General features: G+C 34.5%; 1 protein-coding gene across 2 annotated transcripts; it reads right to left on the bottom strand.

The window, feature by feature from the left end:
• Positions 1 to 1,574: 1,574 nt before the first annotated feature.
• mef2b (myocyte enhancer factor 2b) lies at positions 1,575 to 18,975 on the bottom strand. Of its 2 annotated transcripts, none has more exons than XM_067414801.1 (9): positions 18,803 to 18,975; positions 14,930 to 15,011; positions 14,090 to 14,293; positions 12,877 to 12,999; positions 12,611 to 12,791; positions 3,691 to 3,854; positions 2,524 to 2,620; positions 2,324 to 2,426; positions 1,575 to 2,171 (listed from the first exon to the last, which is right to left on the bottom strand). In XM_067414801.1, exons 2-9 carry the CDS (start codon positions 14,981 to 14,983, stop codon positions 1,862 to 1,864), a joined length of 1,236 nt encoding a protein of 411 aa, XP_067270902.1. In that variant the 5' UTR covers positions 14,984 to 15,011; positions 18,803 to 18,975; the 3' UTR covers positions 1,575 to 1,861. The 2 variants fall into 2 exon arrangements, with proteins under 2 accessions (XP_067270902.1, XP_067270903.1); XM_067414802.1 differs by having other exon boundaries at positions 3,709 to 3,854.
• Positions 18,976 to 22,750: the final 3,775 nt, after the last annotated feature.

The raw sequence follows: 22,750 nt of genomic DNA, 5'->3' as shown, positions 1-22,750 counted from the left end.
GCGAAGAATGTCAGCAAAGAAGCCACTTTTCTCCTAGAAAAACATCAAGGATAGACTGAAATACTGCAGGAAGTACAATGAGTGGACAGCAGAAGACAAAAGTGCAATCTTATTTTCTCTGATGAAGCTTCCTTCTGACTGTTTGGGACATCTGGAAATTCGATTGTCCAGAGAGGAATAGGTGAACGCTACCATGAGACCTGTTACTGTATCGTGCCAACCATGAAATCCTGAGACCATCCATGTGTGTGGTTGCTTTTCAGTTATGCCCAAAAACACTGCAGTGAATAAAGAATGGTATCAAAACTTCCAGGAACAATTTAGGGATGGAGCACCATGTCACAAGGCAATGAAGTGGCTCGTAGATCATTACATTGAAATTTTGGATCCTTGGCCAGGACACTTTTCGGATCTTAATACCACAGAGAGCCTGTGGTCAATTCTCAAAAGCAGTGTGGCCAAGCAGAAGTTCACAAATTGTGATCAACTTTTTTAAAACCTAAGCTGGTCTTACAGGTTGGCTTTAGAGGGATTTCAGGCACTTTTTTAGCTGACCAGGCTGGACTTGTCATTGTCTATTTTTTTGTTTGGCCACGACTGTAAAGTCCTATCAATAAGTGTTCCTTGACGTTTAATCAGTTAAACATTTAAAAATACGCCTTTCCATTTTTTTTTTTCAGTTCGCAAATGTGGCTTTCTGATGGTGTAGACGGCCTAAATTTAAACGTGGCAGTGAAAACGTAGGTTATGTTGTGTTTAATAGTTTAATACGGATTTAGTTGTCACAACAAAACATTAAAAATACGCATTTTAAACTTATTTTCAGTTGGCAAAACTCGAAAGTAAAATTGATTTATGACCATATAGCTACTAAACGCTAAGCAGACGGTCTCTCACAACCTCGTTTTATTGTGTCTGTAGTTTACTTCTACCCTTACCTGTACCCTGGTATTTCGATAAATACCACGACTGTGAAATATCAATATTCGTATATTGACATGGTTCTTACAATCCTTCATACTTAGGCCTACTGCCATGAGAAATGCCCAAATTCACCTCATTACGCCTCACTACATAAAACTAATGCGTATTGGTTAATACAGCACATTCGATAGCAACAGCGTTTTTGTTTGTAGTGTAGCATTATTTACTTCATGATAACTTTGAAATAATTTTAAGTGATTTAAACAAAGTTCTGAGGTCCTCTAGTGGCCTCCAAGTGCCTTAACCACTGATTTAAGTTTAGGAACGTGTTGGCAAATGAAGCCCTTATATACTAATATGCGTTAATAAATATATGGCATACTACTCAAGATGTACAAATGAAATTCTTTAATTATTATAAAATAAAGGATAGGCTACAAGGTGTCACGTCAACAAGAAGCACTCAGATGCCTGATATGGTTATGTGCCGCCCTCGTGTGGACATTGCAACAAACTTCAACTGGCAATACTTCAGGATGGTACATGGTGGTATGCAGCAAGCACAAGCACAAGTGAAAAAGCATAAGTATGGAAAATAAAACATTATGTAATATATAGGTAATGCCAGGAATAAAGCAAATTAGCAACAACAACATTGTTTTTTCATTTAAAAAAAGCAGTCCGTTCTGAGTGAAGAACATTTACATGAAAATCATTTTTGGCCAATATAAACCATGTGAGGAAAAACAGAAATCACATTTCTAAACAGGGTCTGCATTGATTGTATATTAAAATTCGAAAAATAGCTGGGGAAAAAATGTTATGCGTCGCCTGTTAAGTAAAACAAATATGATGCATGTTTCTTTTTAATATGAAGATTGCATCTCCCAATTAAAAAAATAATAATAAAGAATTTCATTAAAAAAGGATGGGGCGATTATCTAATCCATTCATTACTGATGTCATGTTGTTTCAGAGGCTGGTTGCTTTTCCCCTCTCCGGAGTCTCTGTTTGGACCAGGCTGGCTGGAGTAAGCCCCCTTCTCGTCCCTCTCCAGAGCTGTGTATTCCTCCTTGCGCTCTTCAATTGGTGAGTGCTGCAGCATGTGATGGCTGGGGGGCGTGGCTGGGAGCATGTGATCAGGAGAGGTGCGCTCTGATTTGATGCTCAGGTTGAGGGAGGGGTGCTGCGGCGAGGAAGGGGAAGAGCACTGCGAAGGGTACGAGCAGCTTCCTCCTGATGCCATCCTGTGGACAGTGACGTGCATTGTCAGAGGTACTTGTAATAAATAACTCATGAAAAATAAATATCATATAAAATATAAATTAAAAGAGAATTCAATTGTTTAATGATGTCATGCATGATAATATATGTGTAATATGGTTAAAAAAAGTCTCACCCAGGGCTGATCATGGACTGGTGGGCGTCCTGGTGAGACACAGGTTGCCAGGTATTCATAGAATTGCGTTGAAAACCTACAGTGTAACTCGGGTGGCTGTATTCTAAGACAGAAAGTGACCGTTAATGTCTTTTTTTTAACAGTATTATCCTATTTTGTTAGTGGATTATAATTTTGCAGAATAAATATTGGGCCCCCACCCGAGGCTCCGTAGTTGCCCAGACTGTGGCCCAGTATGCCTGCCTTCCCCATTGCCATCATGTGACTCCCAGCATGCATACTCTGATAGAGTGCTCTCTAGATGGAAGGCAAAGAACAAAAAAACATGTAAATAACCACAGGGTTATTATATATATATTATATAATATTATAATGATTTAATAATACAATATCATAATTTCTAAAATTGATATGACAAATATTAATATTAGAATTAATACTACATCATTTTATATATATATATATATATATATATATATATATATATATATATATATATATATATATATATATATATATATAGCAAAAGTTTTCATAATACAACTATTTGTAAAACTGATGAAAATATTATTATTTTAAATGTATATTATAATACATTAATAACAATATAAAATTTAAATGACAAATATTAATATTTATTAATTAATACTACATTATGCTATTATGAAATGTTAATAAAACTACATTTTACACACACTACACACACACACACACACACACACACACACACACACACACACACACACACACACACACACACACACACACACACACACACACACACACACTTTCTATAATATATATAAATATAATATAAAATTTAAATGACAAATAGTAATATGTATTCATTAATACTACATTATGCTATTATGAAATAAAACATGACATATATACAGATACATAAACACGCACACACATATTTTCATAAATATAATTAAAAAAATTGAAATGACAAATATTAAAATGACATTAATACTACATTATGCTATATTATGAAATGTATAATATAATATTTTTTTAAGATTGAAAATGATAAATTAATACTATATTATAAAAAGTGTCTATATAAGTATATAATAATAATATAGTATACTATATCACAAGTGTATATTATATTATGTACTTTAATTGGGTTTATAATATAATATAATACAAAATAATATTGTTGATGAATATTATGCTCAATTTTGAAATGTCTATATTTAGAACTATTATACAACTTAAAATCTTGTATTTTCGCATATATTTACATGTAATTTAATTTAATGTCTGTTAGGATAGTATATATATATATATATATATATATATATATATATATAGGCTATGTATTGTGACAAATACAGTCATTACTGTGTACAAGTGTGTACTTTTGTAGACTCTCTCACTGCATTGGCCAAATTGCTGCGGGTTCCACACAGTCCGCTGTGAGCATCAATGCGACGTCCATCACTGGTCATATTCAGAGGGGGCGGAGTCTTCATCTCCAAGGCCTTGCTCAGGTTGCCATGGGAAAACATTGAATAGCCCAGACCTTCAGTCATATGGGAAGTGAAAAACAAGATGTGGTTGAAATTATTTCTTTCAGTTTCTCTCTCCCGTTCTCTCTGTCACTCTCTGAAAGGAGAAGTTTTCCTTCGCAGACAACATTTAATCACTATCTATGTTGCCACCTGTATGGAAACTCCTTTTGCTGATAAGTGTGAACTTGTCTTGATGTTATTGATGGCTCTGAATGTCTTTTAAGAGTAATTTCATAGCTAGCATTTATGTATCCTACAATCAAATGTTTTGCATTATTTGACAGATTAACAGGTTGATTGGAAATGAAAAAAAAAAAACCTTCTCAAGTGACATTTTTCTTGATTTCTGTTATATTCACAAAAAATCGTTTAATCGTCATACATTTTTAAGCATGTAAACTTACTTTTGAAAACAATTTTTTATTAAAATCAGAATAAAAAAACACTTGAATATTGAAATACGTGGTTAATTTCACTTTTTATGTAGATTGTTATAGTATTAAAATGTAGTGATAGTTTTGTTTATCATAGCTTCATTCATAAACAAACAAACAAACAAACAAACAAATAAATAAAGAACATCTCATATTTCATCATGAATCTCCTTGGCAAGTAAGTACACTAACTTTTGAGGGAAAAAAAACTTTTTATTACTTTTGTTTACTTTTTTTTAATACTTACAATATTTTCACCATTTTTTACTCAATAAATATATTTAAATAAATTGTTTATTGTCACTCTTTATCTACATTATCATATTAAAAAAAAATATTTGTAACACTTTAAAATAAGGTTTCCTTAGTTAACATTAGTTACTTTTACTGTTGAAAAAAAACTGTTGGCTTAACTTAAAAAGTATGTATATTTTGAGTACATTGATATAAAAAATTTGAGTTAATACAACAAAGGAGATTGGTTTAATGAACAGAAACTCAAAATATAATGTTATCTGATTCACATTAATTATCAATAAAGTTGATTTGACGAAAGAAAAAAGTTGTGAAAACAAATAATTTTTTTGTGCATTTATTCATTTTAGTTAATGTTAATTTCAACATTCACTAATACATAATGGAAATCAAGTAACATTAGTTCATGCACTGTGAACTAACATGAGCAAACAATGGACAGCTGGAAAAGATTAATAAATATTGTAACAAATGCATTGCTCATTACTTAATGTTAGTTCATACATACTGATGTTAACCAATACTATTTGTCATAATGGAGTTTCATTTTTGCCAGAATAAAAAAAGTCATAAATAAATAAATGGTATTAATGAAAAGTATACAAAATATACGATCCATGGTAAAAAATAATAATATTCAAAGACCATTTTTATCTGACCTTTGAGCAAGAAAAAGTAAATAATGTTAATATAAGAATCGAAAAGCGCCCATGGTTCAAGTAAAATCCTTACATGTTAAAAAACTTGAACGTTCACCTCTACACCAAACTATTTCATATTCCTTTTCAAGACCACCGTCACAATTAGAAGCTGCATTCTGATGCATGTGACAGTTCTGCTAGCTTTTAGCGTTGGATTCATACCACGGGTTGCTTAAAGTAGAATATTCCTATGCAGCACTACTAATAGTAATATGGAGGCGCTGCATCAAAGTCCAGCAGGTGTGACAATCTGCTCAGAAACCACAGCTCAGTCTTCAGCTACTGTTTCATATGTGTGTCTGTATGTGTGTGTGGTTAAGATGGTGGGCTGTTTCATATATGAGAACTTCCTGTGCGCAAGTACTAAAATACTTGGGGAGCGTTCCCCACTGCCTTTTAGTGTAACACCATCCGATAATGACTCGAATAAGTACAATACGGTAAACGGCTTCAGTGGTTCGTTTCTACAAAACATTTAGTGGAACACAAATATGCTTTATATGCAGTTGTTTATGTAGTTAAAACCAAACTATGTAACTTTTTTTTTGTTCGAAACAATCAAAATGTTTCTTCAGAACGTTCAGAGAGCATTCAAAAGTAATGTTTTCATAATGTTTCCAAAATGATAAAATGGAATGTTTGCATAACAACAACAACAAAAATGGAGGTATTGAAATTTGAGAGAAAATAACTTAATGGGAAAGTTAGCAAAATGTTAATTGTTCACTTGGTACATTATAAAGTATGGAAGCTTGTTTCTGCTACAGAATAATAATAAAAAAGTAATTGTGACTTATTATTTCACAATTCTGACTTTTATTCTCGCAATTGTAATAAAGTTGAAATTGTGAGTTATAAAGTCAGAATTGTGGATATAAAGCCAGAATTGCGAATTGCACTGTACAAAGTCAGAATTACGAGTTGTAAAGCCAGAATTGCGAATTGCACTGTACAAAGTCAGAATTACGAGTTGTAAAGACAGAATTGCAAGAAATAAAGTTAGAATTGCGAGGTATAAAGTAAGAATTGGAATTGTGAGTTATAAAGTCAGAATGCGAATTGTGAGTTATAAATTTAGTATTGCGAGATATAAAGACAGAATTAGACATAAAGTGAGACAAAGTCAGAATTGTCTGATATAAAGTCAGAATTGCGAGATATAAAGTCAGAATTGCGAGAAATAAAGGCAGAATTGTGTGATATAAAGTCAGAATTGTGAGCTATAGTCAGAATTGCGAGACATAAAGCCTTATTTGCGAGATATAAAGTCAGAATTTGCGAGATATAAAGTCAGAATTGTGAGACATAAGGTCAGAATTGTGTGATATAAAGCCATAATTGTGAGCTATAGTCAGAATTGCAAGACATAAAGTCAGAATTGCAAAATATAAAGTCAGAATTGTGTGATATAAGGTCAGAATTGAGTGATATAAAGCCAGAATTGCGAAATATAAAGTCAGAATTGTGTGATATAAAGCCAGAATTGCGAAATATAAAGTCCGAATTGTGTGATATAAAGTCAGAATTGTGTGATATAAAGTCAGAATTGCGAAATATTAAGTCAGAATTGTGTGATATAAGGTCAGTATTGTGTGATATAAAGCCAGAATTGCGAAATATAAAGTCAGAATTGTGTGATATAAAGCCAGAATTGCGAAATATAAAGTCCGAATTGTGTGATATAAAGTCCGAATTGTGTGATATAAAGTCAGAATTGCGAAATATAAAGTCAGAATTGTGTGATATAAGGTCAGAATTGTGTGATATAAAGCCATAATTGTGTGATATAAAGCCATAATTGTGAGCTATAGTCAGAATTGCAAGACATAAAGTCAGAATTGTGAGCTATAAAGTCAGAATTGCGAAATATAAAGTCAGAATTGTGTGATATAAAGTCAGAATTGTGAAATAAAAAAAAGTCAGAATTGTGTGATATAAAGTCAGAATTGTGTGATATAAAGTCAGAATTGCGAGACATAAAGTCAGAATTGTGTGATATAAATTCAGAATTGTGTGATATAAAGTCAGAATTGCGAGACATACAGTCAGAATTGTGATATAAATTCAGAATTGTGTGATATAAAGTCAGAATTGTGTGATATAAATTCAGAATTGTGTGATATAAATTCAGAATTGTGTGATATAAAGTCAGAATTGTGTGATATAAAGTCAGAATTGTGTGATATAAAGTCAGAATTGTGAGATATAAAGTCAGAATTGTTTGATATAAAGTCAGAATTGTGTGATATAAAGTCAGAATTGTTCGATATAAAGTCAGAATTGTTCGATATAAAGTCAGAATTGTGTGATATAAAGTCAGAATTGTGTGATATAAAGTCAGAATTGTGTGATATAAAGTCAGAATTGTTTGATATAAAGTCAGAATTGTGTGATATAAAGTCAGAATTGTGTGATATAAAGTCAGAATTGTGAGATATAAAGTCAGAATTGTGAGATATAAAGTCAGAATTGTGTGATATAAAGTCAGAATTGTGTGATATTAAGTCAGAATTGTTTGATATAAAGTCAGAATTGTGTGATATAAAGTCAGAATTGTGAGATATAAAGTCAGAATTGTTTGATATAAAGTCAGAATTGTGTGATATAAAGTCAGAATTGTTTGATATAAAGTCAGAATTGAGTGATATAAAGTCAGAATTGTGTGATAAAAAAAAAATCAGAATTGTGTGATAAAAAAAAATCAGAATTGTGTGATATAAAGTCAGAATTGTGTGATATAAAGTCAGAATTGTTTGATATAAAGTCAGAATTGTGTGATATAAAGTCAGAATTGTTTGATATAAAGTCAGAATTGTGAGATATAAAGTCAGAATTGTGTGACATAAAGTCAGAATTGTTTGATATAAAGTCAGAATTGTGTGATATAAAGTCAGAATTGTGTGATATAAAGACAGAATTATGTGATATAAAGTCAGAATTGTTTGATATAAAGTCAGAATTGTGAGCTATAAAGTCAGAATTGTGTGATATAAAGTCAGAATTGTGAGATATAAATTCAGAATTGTGCGATATAAAGTCAGAATTGTGAAATATTAAGTCAGAATTGAGTGATATAAAATCAGAATTGAGTGATATAAAGTCAGAATTGCGAAATATTAAGTCAGAATTGTGTGATATAAAGTCAGAATTGTGTGATATAAAGTCAGAGTTGTGTGATATAAAGTCAGAATTGTGTGATATAAAGTCAGAATTGTGTGATATAAAGTCAGAATTGTGTGATATAAAGTCAGAGTTGTGTGATATAAAGTCAGAATTGTGTGATATAAAGTCAGAATTGTGTGATATAAAGTCAGAATTGTGTGATATAAAGTCAGAGTTGTGTGATATAAAGTCAGAATTGTGTGATATAAAGTCAGAGTTGTGTGATATAAAGTCAGAATTGTGTGATATAAAGTCAGAGTTGTGTGATATAAAGTCAGAATTGTGTGATATAAAGTCAGAATTGTGTGATATAAAGTCAGAATTGCGAAATATTAAGTCAGAATTGAGTGATATAAAGTCAGAATTGCGAAATATTAAGTCAGAATTGTGTGATATAAAGTCAGAATTGCGAAATATTAAGTCAGAATTGTGTGATATAAAGTCAGAATTGAGTGATATAAAGTCAGAATTGTGTGATATAAAGTCAGAATTGTGTGATATAAAGTCAGAATTGTGTGATATAAAGTCAGAATTGTGTGATATAAAGTCAGAATTGTGTGATATAAAGTCAGAATTGTGTGATATAAAGTCAGAGTTGTGTGATATAAAGTCAGAATTGTGTGATATAAAGTCAGAATTCTGTGATATAGTCAGAATTGTGTGATATAAAGACAGAATTGTGTGATATAAAGTCAGAATTGTGTGATATAAAGTCAGAATTGTGTGATATAAAGTCAGAGTTGTGTGATATAAAGTCAGAATTGTGTGATATAAAGTCAGAATTGTGTGATATAAAGACAGAATTGTGTGATATAAAGTCAGAATTGTGTGATATAAAGTCAGAATTGTGTGATATAAAGTCAGAATTGTGTGATATAAAGTCAGAGTTGTGTGATATAAAGTCAGAATTGTGTGATATAAAGTCAGAATTGTGTGATATAAAGTCAGAATTGTGTGATATAAAGTCAGAGTTGTGTGATATAAAGTCAGAATTGTGTGATATAAAGTCAGAATTGTTTGATATAAAGTCAGAATTGTGTGATATAAAGTCAGAATTGCGAAATATTAAGTCAGAATTAAGTGATATAAAGTCAGAATTGAGTGATATAAAGTCAGAATTGCGAAATATTAAGTCAGAATTGCGAAATATAAAGTCAGAATTGAGTGATATAAAGTCAGAATTGAGTGATATAAAGTCAGAATAGTGTGATATAAAGTCAGAATTGAGTGATATAAAGTCAGAATTGTGTGATATAAAGTCAGAATTGTGTGATATAAAGTCAGAATTGTTTGATATAAAGTCAGAATTGAGTGATATAAAGTCAGAATTGTTTGATATAAAGTCAGAATTGAGTGATATAAAGTCAGAATTGTGTGATATAAAGTCAGAATTGTGTGATATAAAGTCAGAATTGTTTGATATAAAGTCAGAATTGTGTGATATAAAGTCAGAATTGTGTGATATAAAGTCAGAATTGTGTGATATAAAGTCAGAATTGTGAGATATAAAGTCAGAATTGAGTGATATATAAAGTCAGAATTGTTTGATATAAAGTCAGAATTGTTTGATATAAAGTCAGAATTGTGTGATATAAAGTCAGAATTGTGTGATATAAAGTCAGAATTCTGTGATATAAAGTCAGAACTGTGTGATATTTATTTATTTATTCATTTATTTATTTATTTCTGCACGGATATCACATGGATACAGTACAAGGGGTGGAACGAAGCCCAATTGGGTTTATACAGATATAAAGTCAGAATTGCGAGACATAAAGACAGAATTGCAAAATATAAAGTCAGAATTGTGTGATATAAAGTCAGAATTGTGTGATATAAAATCAGAATTGTGAGTCATAAAGTCAGAATTGTGAGTTATAAAACCGGAATTGCGAAATATAAAGTCAGAATTGCAAGACATAAAGCCAGAATTGCGATACATAAAGCCATAATTGTGAGTTATAAAGTCAGAATTGCGAGACATTATGGGCCCTGTTTTAACGATCTGAAAGGCAAGTGTCAAAGCGCGAAGCGCAAGTAACTTTGTGGGCGGGTCTCGGCGCTGTTGCTATTTTCCCGGCGGGATAAATGGCTCTTGTGCCCGGCGCAAATCTAAAATGGGTTGGTCTGAAGTATATTCATTATTCATAGGTGTGGTCTGTGCGTAACGTGAATAAACCAATCAGAGCGTCATCCAACATTCCCTTTAAAAGCAGGTGCGCAAGTTCCATTATGGATTGCTATTATTATGGCGTATTTACCAGGCGCACGCCAGGAGCGGTTCACAGCCGAGGAGACTGATGTTCTTGTAAGAGCAGTGAAAGACAGAGAAGTTGTGTTGTATGGGGATGGGAGAAACATATATATCTTAACACTATTGGGCAAACAGGTCTGATCCTTAATTACTACAATTTGCATGAATAATTTGTAAGCTAGATTTATGCCTATTTTTTCACATCTTTGTGGCACACCACAATGATTTCCTTCATCTCATGTGTTAATATTTTGTTAGTGTAAAATTTATGATTTGCAAAAATAACTGTTGCATCTGTGTAGATTACATGAGCAAAGTGTATGCGCGTTGTGCACGCTATAAATTATGGTCAAGCATGCGCCCTTAAAATAGCATAATGAACAACGCGCAACGTGCCACTGACTTTAGACTAGGTTTTTTCTGGTCAGTGGCGCAATTGTTTAATGGAACAGCAAAATAGCACCTGGGATTGTTTGCGCTGGAACACGCCTCATTTTTTGCGCTGAACCGCCCAAGGAGCGCAAGTTCATTCACTAGTTTAGCGACGTGCTTCTGTGGAGGGAAAAGTGCGCTTTGCGCGGGTGCAAAATAGGAATGACACATGCGTTGGTGTACAAAGTCAAATGCGCTGGGTGCAAGATAGGGCCCAAAGCCAGAATTGTGAGCTATAAAGTCAGAATTGAGTGATATAAATTCAGAATTGTGTGATATAAAGTCAGAATTGTGTGATATAAAGTCAGAATTGTGTGATATAAAGTCAGAATTGTGTGATATAAAGTCAGAATTGCGAAATTTAAAGCCAGAATTGCGAGACATAAAGCCAGAATTGTGAGATATAAAGTCACAATTATTATGTAACCTAATATGTAACTTTTAAACCTTTTTTACATCCAACATACAGAGCGTAGCGTAATGGATTGTAGCAGAGCAGTGCAAGAATTTCAAATATTGTCTATGGTAGGCCCAGGCCCACCAGTCCAGCCTGTATGCTTAACCATAACCAAACCATAAACGTCTGTTTCACTTCAAAGGGCAACATTACAAATGAAGACCACCTTTTATTACATTTAGATTCTGACATCTAAAGGCACAAGTAAAAAAAAGTTATTTGTGGATCTTACCCCTTTTTCTTCCACTTTATATAGCCCTGACTCTTTTCAGTGCTGCACTCACTGGGGCCTGTATTGTATTTCCAGAGCATGAAAATAAGATCTTATGGATTTCTGAATGAACGGCTTATTTTAAAATCTTCCCGGTGTAAAGACATTTGTTTTGACATCTGCTTCAAACATTACAATGCATGTGATAACTGTGTTAACTTTACAATAAGTAAATCCACTTCACCAGCTGATTATTCTTTGAAAGTGGTGCCATAGAAATATACAGAGTTACTGCAAAAAAGGAAGTTCAAAGACAATATTCTAAAGATGGCTGCATGCTTGTTTCTCTTGGGCATAAAGTCTATAGCAGGGGTGTCTAAACTCGGTCCTGGAGGGCCATTGTCCTGCAGAGTTTAGCTCCAACTTGCCTGGACGTTTCTAGTATGCTTATTAAGATCTCGACTAGACTAAGAGTGGCCCTCCAGGAGCATGATTGGACACCCCTAGTCTATAGCTTTCAATCAAAACGGGAAAGCGACAGTACCCGTAATAAAACATGAATCAACATTTGCATAGAATTACATTTTCTGTGCACTGATTAGGTTCAAAAACAATGTTTATGTTGGTAACAACACCAATCTCTAAACCAGTTACTACTCTACTTGCCAAGTTATAGTGTCCACCATTATCTGATATGAATAGCAATCGTTATGTCTACTGCCAGCATTGCCAAACTTCTGTTACGTTATTTAAAAAAATGATTGAAGATACATTGTGTGATACATTTAAAGGCTAGTAATGTAATCAAATGTTTAGGCTAGTAATGTATTCTTGGTCGTTTTTAAATGACATGGACCTTACCTGCATGCGGTCCCATGAGGGCCGGATGAGAGTTTGAGCTGACAGAACCGGTTGAGCCCGGCCTGCTGCACAAAGGTTTGTAAGATGGAGTCCGATGGGCCCCTAAGTTTGGATTGGAGGCGTGGCTGTAGCCATTTTCAGTACTTGCACCCATCACTTCTGAAGGGAGGAGTGATGGAGCCTAATGGATTTGTAACATTACTTCAGAAGAACATGCATTTGTTTCATTTCGGTTCAGAAATTGTTATCTGAAAGATTTTACTAACATAATAGCGCTGCCGAGCAATGGAGAGGTCCATGCCGTCGTGATATTTCTCTGTTCCCATTGGCACGCTGTCTTCGTGATCGAGCTCTGAACTATCCAGCCCCAATCCTTTCCTTCTCAATGTCTGGAGCACTCAGAGAGAAAGAGGGTGGAAGAGAAGAGAAAAGAGAGAATAGTATGAAATTGGGGGGAAGGAGCAGAAATTGGATTAGGACATGACACACGACAATTTCGAACCTCTGTCTCCCATATGAGCACCATAGCTCCTATATATACACACACACACACACACACACACACACACACACACACACACACACACACACACACACACACACACACACACACACACACACACACACACACACACACACACACACACACAAACCTTTATGTTAGATGCAGTCAAGTAATGGTTTTGACAGAACTTGTATATAGGCTAAATATAAACAGTGCACCAAAAATATATATGCTGTTATTTTATAACTAATATACATACTAACGTTAAAAAATGTAGGATCAGTAAGTTTTTTTATTTTGTGTTAGTTTGTTACTTTGTGTAGTCTCTCTTCTGCGGACCAAGGCTGCATTTATTTTATTAAAAATACAGTTCAAACTGTAATATCCTGAAATATTATTACAATTGTCAAATAACTTTTTCTATTTGAATATAGTTTAAAATGTAATTTATTCCTGTGACGCAAAGCTGAATTTTACGCATCATTACTCCAGTCTTAAGTGTCACATGATCCTTCAGAAATCATTTTAATATGCTGATTAATATTTTGTGGAAAAAAATATTCTTATTGAAAAACTTTTGTAACATTATAAATATCTTTAATGTCACGTTTGACTAATTTAAAGTGTCCTTGCTGAATAAAATTGTTAATTCTAGCAACAACAAAACAATCTTACAAAGTTTTGAATGAATTTCATTATAATTATAATAACATGAACATTTGAAAACAATGCAAAATAAAGCAATTTCACTAAAGGTCTGAATTTTGGCTCTAAATATACAGGCAATGTTCAGGACAAAACATCTTCAGGTTCATATTACTTAAATTCTCCTAGTACGTCTCGCTTATGCCTGTTTAAAATTGGGACTTTGTTTGGTTATGTTACAATTAAATTAGGCATAGGGAAACCGTAACGGTAGCCCACCTGATTTGGTGATATATTAATAATGAAAAGGGGAGAGATTTGGCATGTACCTCCAGTATGTCAGTGTTTGTGCGGCTCTCGTGAGGTTCACTGTATTCTGTGTACTTTAACAGAACTTTGTCCATATCAGTGCTGGCGTACTGGAAAAGACGGTTAGTGCTGTTGAAGATGATGAGAGCGATCTCACAGTCGCACAACACGCTCAGCTCGTAGGCCTTTTTCATCAGACCAAATTTGCGCTTGGTAAATGTCACCTTGAAGAAGAGAACAAACCACAGAAGTATTGTTACAGAAACATCTAATAGATGCCACAAAGCTATGATGGTTTAACTTCTCACGCTGTATCTTTTTGGAGTCTTTTTTTGCATGTACGCCTTCTTCACCCTTTAGCAAAAGCAGTGTTTCGTACCATGAGATCATTTTGACCTGGATTAAAATATTGCTTTCTGATGTAGTGCATCAGATGATATTAATTGTTAATCAGGTGTGTCATATAAATCATAAAGGTGTGGCCCATGTTTGAGGAGTTTTGGCCCATATGTGGAAAATAAAGATTTATTAAACATGAACTCAAAAGAAACACACCTGGTTTTCTAACTGAAAAATATTTGTTTTCATTATGTTTTATATTATAAAAAAATCTTAATTTAAATTTATTTTCTATTTAGAACATTTTTTGGTTGCCAAAACCAAAGCTGCGCTTAAGTGTTTGGGGGAATCAAAACAGTAATATTCACTGATAATAAATCTAAGATAACATCCACTAATCAACTCACATTAAAATCAAGCCCCACCCTACATTATTTCCCGCTTAATATATTTAGTTTTACACAGAAAACATTTGAGTGTCATTTCATGTTGAATTTAAACAAAGTGAAAAGAGTATAGACCTGTCGATTTCGCTGGTCAAGAATCCGAGATATCTGTATTTTCTTCCGCCCCATGATGCTTTGTGTTCGGAGTGTGTTTTTCCTAAATCAGCAGGATGGAAAAGTAAAAATATATATAATTTATTAGTAGAATATGTGGCATGTGTAGCACTTTTTTTAAATGTTTACATAATTTACACACACAATAAAATTTACATAATAAATAGAAGAAATACAATATATTTTGTAGTAAAATATTATATATCTATATAACCATTTACAATATTCATATTTATGCAGAAACATATGTATTGCTTTTGTAAATATAATGGGAACTGCTCATGCGTGATGTGTTCAACCAATACCAACTTTCTTCCCAACCAAGGATTACGGACGTTTGTGTACTTATACCCTCCAGAGGGTTAGTTGGGAGTAAAGTTAGCCCAGGGCGCGCAGGCTAACACCCCCGCAGTCTGGGTTATACCAGCACAAACATCAGCGTTTCCACAGGGCACGGGTTAAAAATATGTCATCTCCATTTAAAGGTAGAGTAAAGTTAGCATTAGCGTTACAACCGCGCTTAGAATAATAGTGTTTCAATGAAGGGAAAGTTCCTGTCCACCCCCTGTTCTCCCATGAGCGAAATGGACATCAGCAGTTGATTTTAGGGTGGGGTGGGTGAGGGGTTGTAAAGTATCCTAGTTGAGGGTCATCATTCATCAGAAACTGAATGGTTTTAACCAATTAGAGATCATTGGTGATGGAGTTCACAGACCTTAGCCTGGGTAATTGCTCGTAGCTAAAGCTAACAACATTGCTCAATTGCTATTTTAAAGCACATTTGATAGTGAAGTTGCACTAGAATAACAATTTTTAAAGCTAAAATGCTAGTAGCTAACAATTTAGTGAGTTACAGTATTGTAGCTAGAACTGCTAAGATGTTAGCCGCATTTGATGACAATGAGATTCTATTAGCTGACATAAAAAGCAAAGAAACATGAATATGAAAACATCTTGACGTATCTGAACAAGAACAACAGCCATTTGATGTTGACAAGAAGCACGAAATCAAGAACTTTACGCTAGGCTTGTAGCGTCATTTGCAGCTTCTAATAGGCCTGTTAATCAGTGAAATACAATCATAAATTTGTCTTTACTAATGTATTAGCTACCAATCCCACCGGGAAATGTCTTTCAGCGAACGCTTGTCGTTAACATAGTGGCTAAGCGCTAATGTAAAAGCCCCAGGACTTCAGCTATGCTTTTTCCCTCTCATATTAGACGTGTAACCTCATCTATTTTTAAAATCTCAAAGCCAATGGTTTGCGGAGAGAGCGCCGCTGTTCCCACGATCCATGAGTGCCCGTTGCCCTCACACCCACCCCTTGGCACACAGGCAGACAAGTTGAAGAATCCTTGTTTTTTGCCATTATAACCATATAAAGAGAATACTAGTATGATATTCTCCATACACACACCTAAAGTATTTGACAGGTGGCCTAGTGCATCAGGGTCAGGCAGTTGGTCATGAGATATAAATGTAATGCGAGGAAGTGAGCATTTGTGACAAGATTGCTATCACTAAACTATGTGTTGGGCTAAGTTTAAAGTTCCTCAAATTTGTCAAAGCATTTGCTCTTGGGTCTCATGTTCATCTTTAACTCTTGTTTTCAGTGACTTGTCTCATCAAACTGATTTGTGATGCTATAGTAGACATAACCACAGACAGAAATGTCATGCACTCTCATGGTAATTCATAACTAATTTAAGTTTTGGTGAATTTGTACGTTCTCATTCATGTTCTCATTCATACTTAGTAAACTAGCTTAGCTGAAGTCCTAAAAAGATGTTTTCATACGATCTGCTTAAGCCCCACCGATGGTTATAGGGGTGAGAATCATACATTTTCTTTTGAATCAAATATAACGAACTCAACCAATTTACCATGCAACTAATTCGCCATAATGTGTTAGAAATCACCTTTGGTCGTCAAGCTTGATAATAAATCTATGTTAAAATGGTAACACTTTAGTTTGTGGTCCAATTCTCACTATTATTGCTTATTAGCATGCATATTACTAGGATATTGGCTGTTTATTAGTATTTATAAAGCACATATTAATGTCTTATTCTGCATGACCATAATACTACCTAATACCTAAACTTAACAACCTTACTAACGATTAATAAGTAGTAATTAATAATCAGCGAATGTCAAAGTAGTTAATTAAAAGTGGCAATTGGACCCGAATAATAAAAAAGAAAATGTGACCATTAATATACATTTGATATAAATATATAATCTATGAAATAATATATATTTTCTTATTTATACATAACATGCAAAAACAACAACAACATTCAAATCATACCGGGAACTGGAAATCCACTATTCAGTTTTACAAATGCTACTGTAAAACAAATGCATTAAAAAAACACATTTTTCTTAATGAAATAGAGTCAACATTTTTACAAATTGTGCTGCCTAATTTACTTTGTTAAATTAGCTAATGCATACAGCAAACAGCATTTTCGAGTGTAATTTACTGATTCCGGTGGGATGCACATAATTTTTTTAAAGATGTAGTACGTAATAATGCAACTATTGCACCTTCTGGATCCTGTCTGCCCTCGTGTACATTCAGCTTCCTGTGTGATTCTCCCAGAGGCCAGACAGTGGAAAAGAATACACACAAACAGTTGGCAGTGTTATGCAGCACTCGCTCTGGGGCCGGAGTGCTGGGTCCCTCATGGGGACAACACCACCAGAGCTCCAACAACAAACACCTTTGTCAAAGCTGTTGGAGCAGGGGAACGCAAATAAATGAGCTCTAGAACACAATAACTTGCTAAAGGACGCCAAAAACCATATGCAACTGGCACCTGTAGCATGCAGACACTTCAGCTGTTGGTGGCTGTAGCTAATGGTTTGTATGCGCATGTATCGGTGGGATGAGAAACCTGCTTGAGCCAGAAATAGTAAGTAAGACTTATATTTGCATACCAAGAGCAAACGGTCTAAGAACCTCAAGAAGCAAAAGGAAGGCTTCATGGGCTTTTTTAATGGTTATGGCACAATACTATTGTGTGTATTATTATTAAAACACTTAAATTATGCTGCAGTAAATGCACATCAAGCCAGTTTAAGATATGCAGTAAACATATGGTTTCTGTGTTTTGCAAAATGCAGCAAACGTCCCTAGGGTGTAAAATTACATCCAGGTGCAAGAACATCTATTAGATGACACAAATGTGTTTTGCACAGGATTTCACCTTTTGGTTGACCTTTGTAGGCTGTTCAAGTGCAGAGGTTCTAGGTTTGATTCCAAATGAGTGTACATACTATAAAACTGTACATTTTATAATGCAATATGAGTTGATTTGTAAAATAAGTAATACATGTAATTGCATATCCCTAAGGATCAAATAATCATCTTGAAATAACATAAAAATGGTAAATATGCCATATGTTTTGAGGGGGAAAGTGTTAAAACACTTTATGTAATAAATAAAGCATTCTGCGTTAGTTTCTCACATTCTCAAGGTAACACATCGATGGTGGCTTGATTTGAACTAGTGAGTGAACAAAAGGCCTTATTTCTGTCCTATGCTTCAATTGTAGGATATATATATATATATATATATATATATATATATATATATATATATATATATATATATATATATATATATATATATATATATATATATGCTATCAAATATTAATATTTAGCGTATTTAAATAGTTCAACCTGTCATTCCAATAACCCTCCTTTTCCAGGGTCACTCAGTCATGTAAGATATATCTCATACCTCATAACGCAAAACTATAGCTAGCTGTTACGTACTTATTATATATAGGCCTAACTACATTTTAAAAAGACACTATCTTACCTGGTTTTGACAATGAACCCGTCGGTTGAGTCGTTCAGAACAGCGTCTCCAGTCAGCAAAAGAAGATGAATCAGTTGAATGAGTTGGTTGACTTCACATCACCTGATGATCGTCGAGCTCTTTTGACAACAACGCATCTCCAGCTGTTCATACTGTAGCAGCATCATACAGCAAAAAAACACGCCCCTTCGGTGTCTCCATTGGCTGAAAGAGACGTCAATCATCTCCTGCTATTCCTACAGCAACGTCGTCATATAGAAAATGCCACGCCCCTCTGGCGTTCCCATTGGCTGAAAGAGACGCCCATCATCTCCGCCTGTACTGAGTTTTGCACCGGCCTTATCGAGTTTCATTGGCTGCAAAAATTACTTTATATTGGCTCCGCCATTACTTTATATTGTCATTCATTGTATAAAAACCTTATTCGATACTTTAAATAGACATCTAATTATTAAGCATACACGGGTTTTAGTTTATGGATGTAGTTAAAGTGAAACAGCGAAAAGGAGCTCTCTCTCTCTCTCTCTCTCTCTCTCTCTCTCTCTCTCTCTCTCTCTCTCTCTCTCTCTCTCTCTCTCTCTCTAGGCTATATTTATATTTTAATAATATATTGTTTAACTAAACTTTTTTGTTAAAAAAAAAAAAATATATATATATATATATATATATATATATATTTTTTTTTTTTTTTTTTTTTTTTTCAAATTTTTTTTCATATTTTATATGTAGCTATATCTTATCCACTGAGATCTATCTGGCTGGAACTTTTTTGGCCTGTCAAATTTGCTTCAATTTATATAATTTTTTTGCAATTTTTTTAAGTTAACATATATTGCATAAATAGGTATAATACTTTTCCAGGCAAATTATATTTTCTTTTTATGAATTTAAAAAATATTTTTTTATCTTATCTTATATATATATATATAATCAACCAATCTCATGGCAGTTGCTTCAATGCATTTAGGGGTGTGGTCCTTGTCAAGACAATCTCCTGAACTCCAAACTGAATGTCAGAATGGGAAAGAAAGGTGATTTAAGTCATTTTGAGCGTGGCATGGTTGTTTTTGCCAGATGGGCCCGTCTGAGTATTTCACAATCTGCTCAGTTACTGGGATTTTCACGTATAAAATATTTCTAGGGTTTACAAAAACATCCAGTATGCGGCAGTCCTGTGGGCAAAAATGCCTTGTTGATGTTAGAGGTCAGGGGAGAATGGGCCAACTGATAGAAGAGCAACGTTGACTGAAATAACCACTCGTTACAACCAGGGTATGCAGCAAAGCATTTGGGAAGCCACAACACGCACAACCTTGAGGCGGCTGGGCTACAACAGCAGAAGATCCCACCGGGTGCCACTTATCTCCACTACTAATAGAAAAAAGAGGCTACAATTTGCACAAGCTCACCAAAATTGGACAGTTGAAGACTGGTAAAAAATGTTGCCTGGTCTGATGAGTCTCAATCTCTGTTGAGACATTCAGATGGTAGAGTCAGAATTTGGCGTAAACAGAATGAGAATATGGATCCATCATGCCTTGTTACCACTGTGCAGGCTGGTGGTGGTGGTGTAATGGTGCGGGGGATGTTTTCTTGGCACTCTTTAGGCCCCTTAGTGCCAATTGGGCATCGTTTAAATGCCTGGGCCTACCTGAGCATTGTTTCTGACCATCTCCATCCCTTTAAGACCACCATGTACCCATTCTCTGATGGCTACTTCCAGCAGGATAATGCACCATGTCACAATGCTCGAATCATTTCAAATTGGTTTCTTGAACATGACAATGAGTTCACTGTACTAAAATGGCCCCCACAGTCACCAGATCTCACCCAATAGAGCATATTTGGGATGTGGTGGAACGGGAGCTTTGTGCATCCCACAAATCTCCATCAAGATGCTATCCTATCAATGTTGGCCAACATTCCTAAAGAATGCTTTCAGCACCTTGTTGAATCAATGCCACACAGGCGAAAGGGGATCAAACACAGTATTAGTAGGTGTTCCTAATAAGCCTTTAGGTGAGTGTGTTATATATATATATATATATATATATATATATATATATGTGTGTGTGTGTGTGTGTGTGTGTGTGTGTAGAGAGAGAGAGAGAGAGAGAGAGAGAGAGAGAGAGAGAGAGAGAGAGAGAGAGAGAGAGAGAGAGAGAGAGAGAGAGAGAGAGAGAGAGAGAGAGAGAGAGAGAGAGATATTCACACATATACTTCCCATAAAAAGTGACAATGAGATGCACATACTGTACATGCTGTGAAGAGGTATTTCTCAGTGGCCTTAGTTCCCCTCAGAGTATAATCTGCATATCAACTGATGCAACAATTAGCAAGCTAATGTCATGCTCATGAAAGTCCCTCAGCATCCCTCCTGCAAGAAGCCAGGTGTAGTTTGATTCCCTCCAGTCTGGAGAGGAAAGGCTTGATTTTAAAAGGCATACCGAATATGACATCTCTATGAAATGGACCAGATATAATCTAAATTAGAGAGAAAATATTTTATTATTAATAAGTTTGCAATTACAGTTTTGGAACTGTAATTGCAAAGTGAATTAGTGAACCTTAGTGAACTTTGAGCAAATGCGGCTGTGAAAATAAATCTGCATTGTTTATCCTTTAGATTTTTCATTAAAAAAACAACAACAAAAAAACCCTAACATTTCACTAAAGTAAAACAATTCAAAATGGGGAAAACTCACATTATTAAATAAATATTTTTCCCCAATACATGTTGGTCACAATTATTGGCACCCCTAGAAATTCTATAGTAAATATATTCCCATTCATATAATCAACAGAAGTTCCAATCTACTAAAGATATTACAAATCTGCCTGGAAGAGGACGTGTGTCTATATCGCCCTAATGTAAGGCGAGGAGGAGAGTTTAAGTGGAGATTGCATAAATTTGTTGAGTCTTGGGGTTAGAAAGCCTAAAAAAGTTTTTATCAAACAACCCCTCATCACATTGTTTGGAAGGGTTTCTAGAAAAATCCTCCTCGCTCCACCAAAAATTTCAGCATATTCAGTTGTTAGACACAACTGGACATTCAAAAGAGACCTGGTTCTATATGGTCAGATGAAACAAACAAAAAAAGAGCTTTTTGGCAGCAAACCCAGTAGATGGGTTTGGTGCGAACAGGGATAAATGTACCCCATGCCCACGGCTAAAAATGCAGCTGGATCTTTAAAGGTGGGGTTATTTCAAAAATGCTTTATAAAAGTATCTCAGGCCGGGTACCAAAACAAACGTGTAGCCAATAAGCAGTAAGGGGCATGCACTAATAATGGTGAGAAGAAAGCCCTCAGTGCACGTCATTATTCAAAAGACACGACACACAAGACAGACATTAGCCGAGCGACGTCAGAAAGAGAGATGACAGATTAAAAAAACACTTGGAAAATGTCTGTGAAACAAAAGAAGTGTCATGTTTGCTTGTTTGTCCATTTGCAATCGTGTCGTCGTTTACTTCAGCGATGATAAGGACCCATTAATTTATACATCCTATAAACCACTGTCTGTTTCAAACGTCAGCTCGCAGTGTGTCCGAAAAGTAAGACAATAAACTCCTAATATGTTTGTTTCCTTTGCTTCTTCTTTTCTTGATTGATATAACCCTCTAATCTTTTCATTATTGTAATATGTTCATTAATTGGACTGTCATGGTCATGCTATCGAGTTTATTGAACTGTGGTTGTGTTTTTGGGATGTAAGGGACTTTTTCATTGAACATTCGACATGGACTTCCATACATCCTTAAAAATAAAGGTGCCAGGAAGAACCAAAAATGGGTTTTCACAGTAATGCCATAGAAGAACCATTTTTGGTTCGCCAAAGAACCATTTTGTGTAAGGTTTTTTAAAGAACAATTTTTTTTCTAACCATTTTATAGCCTTAAGAACCTTTTTTCACTACAAATAACCTTTTGTGGAATGAAAAGGTTC

This window comes from Pseudorasbora parva, chromosome 14 (assembly GCF_024679245.1).
Source record: "Pseudorasbora parva isolate DD20220531a chromosome 14, ASM2467924v1, whole genome shotgun sequence".
NCBI classification, from domain to species: domain Eukaryota; kingdom Metazoa; phylum Chordata; class Actinopteri; order Cypriniformes; family Gobionidae; genus Pseudorasbora; species Pseudorasbora parva.
This window is presented reverse-complemented; position numbering and strand designations above follow the sequence as displayed.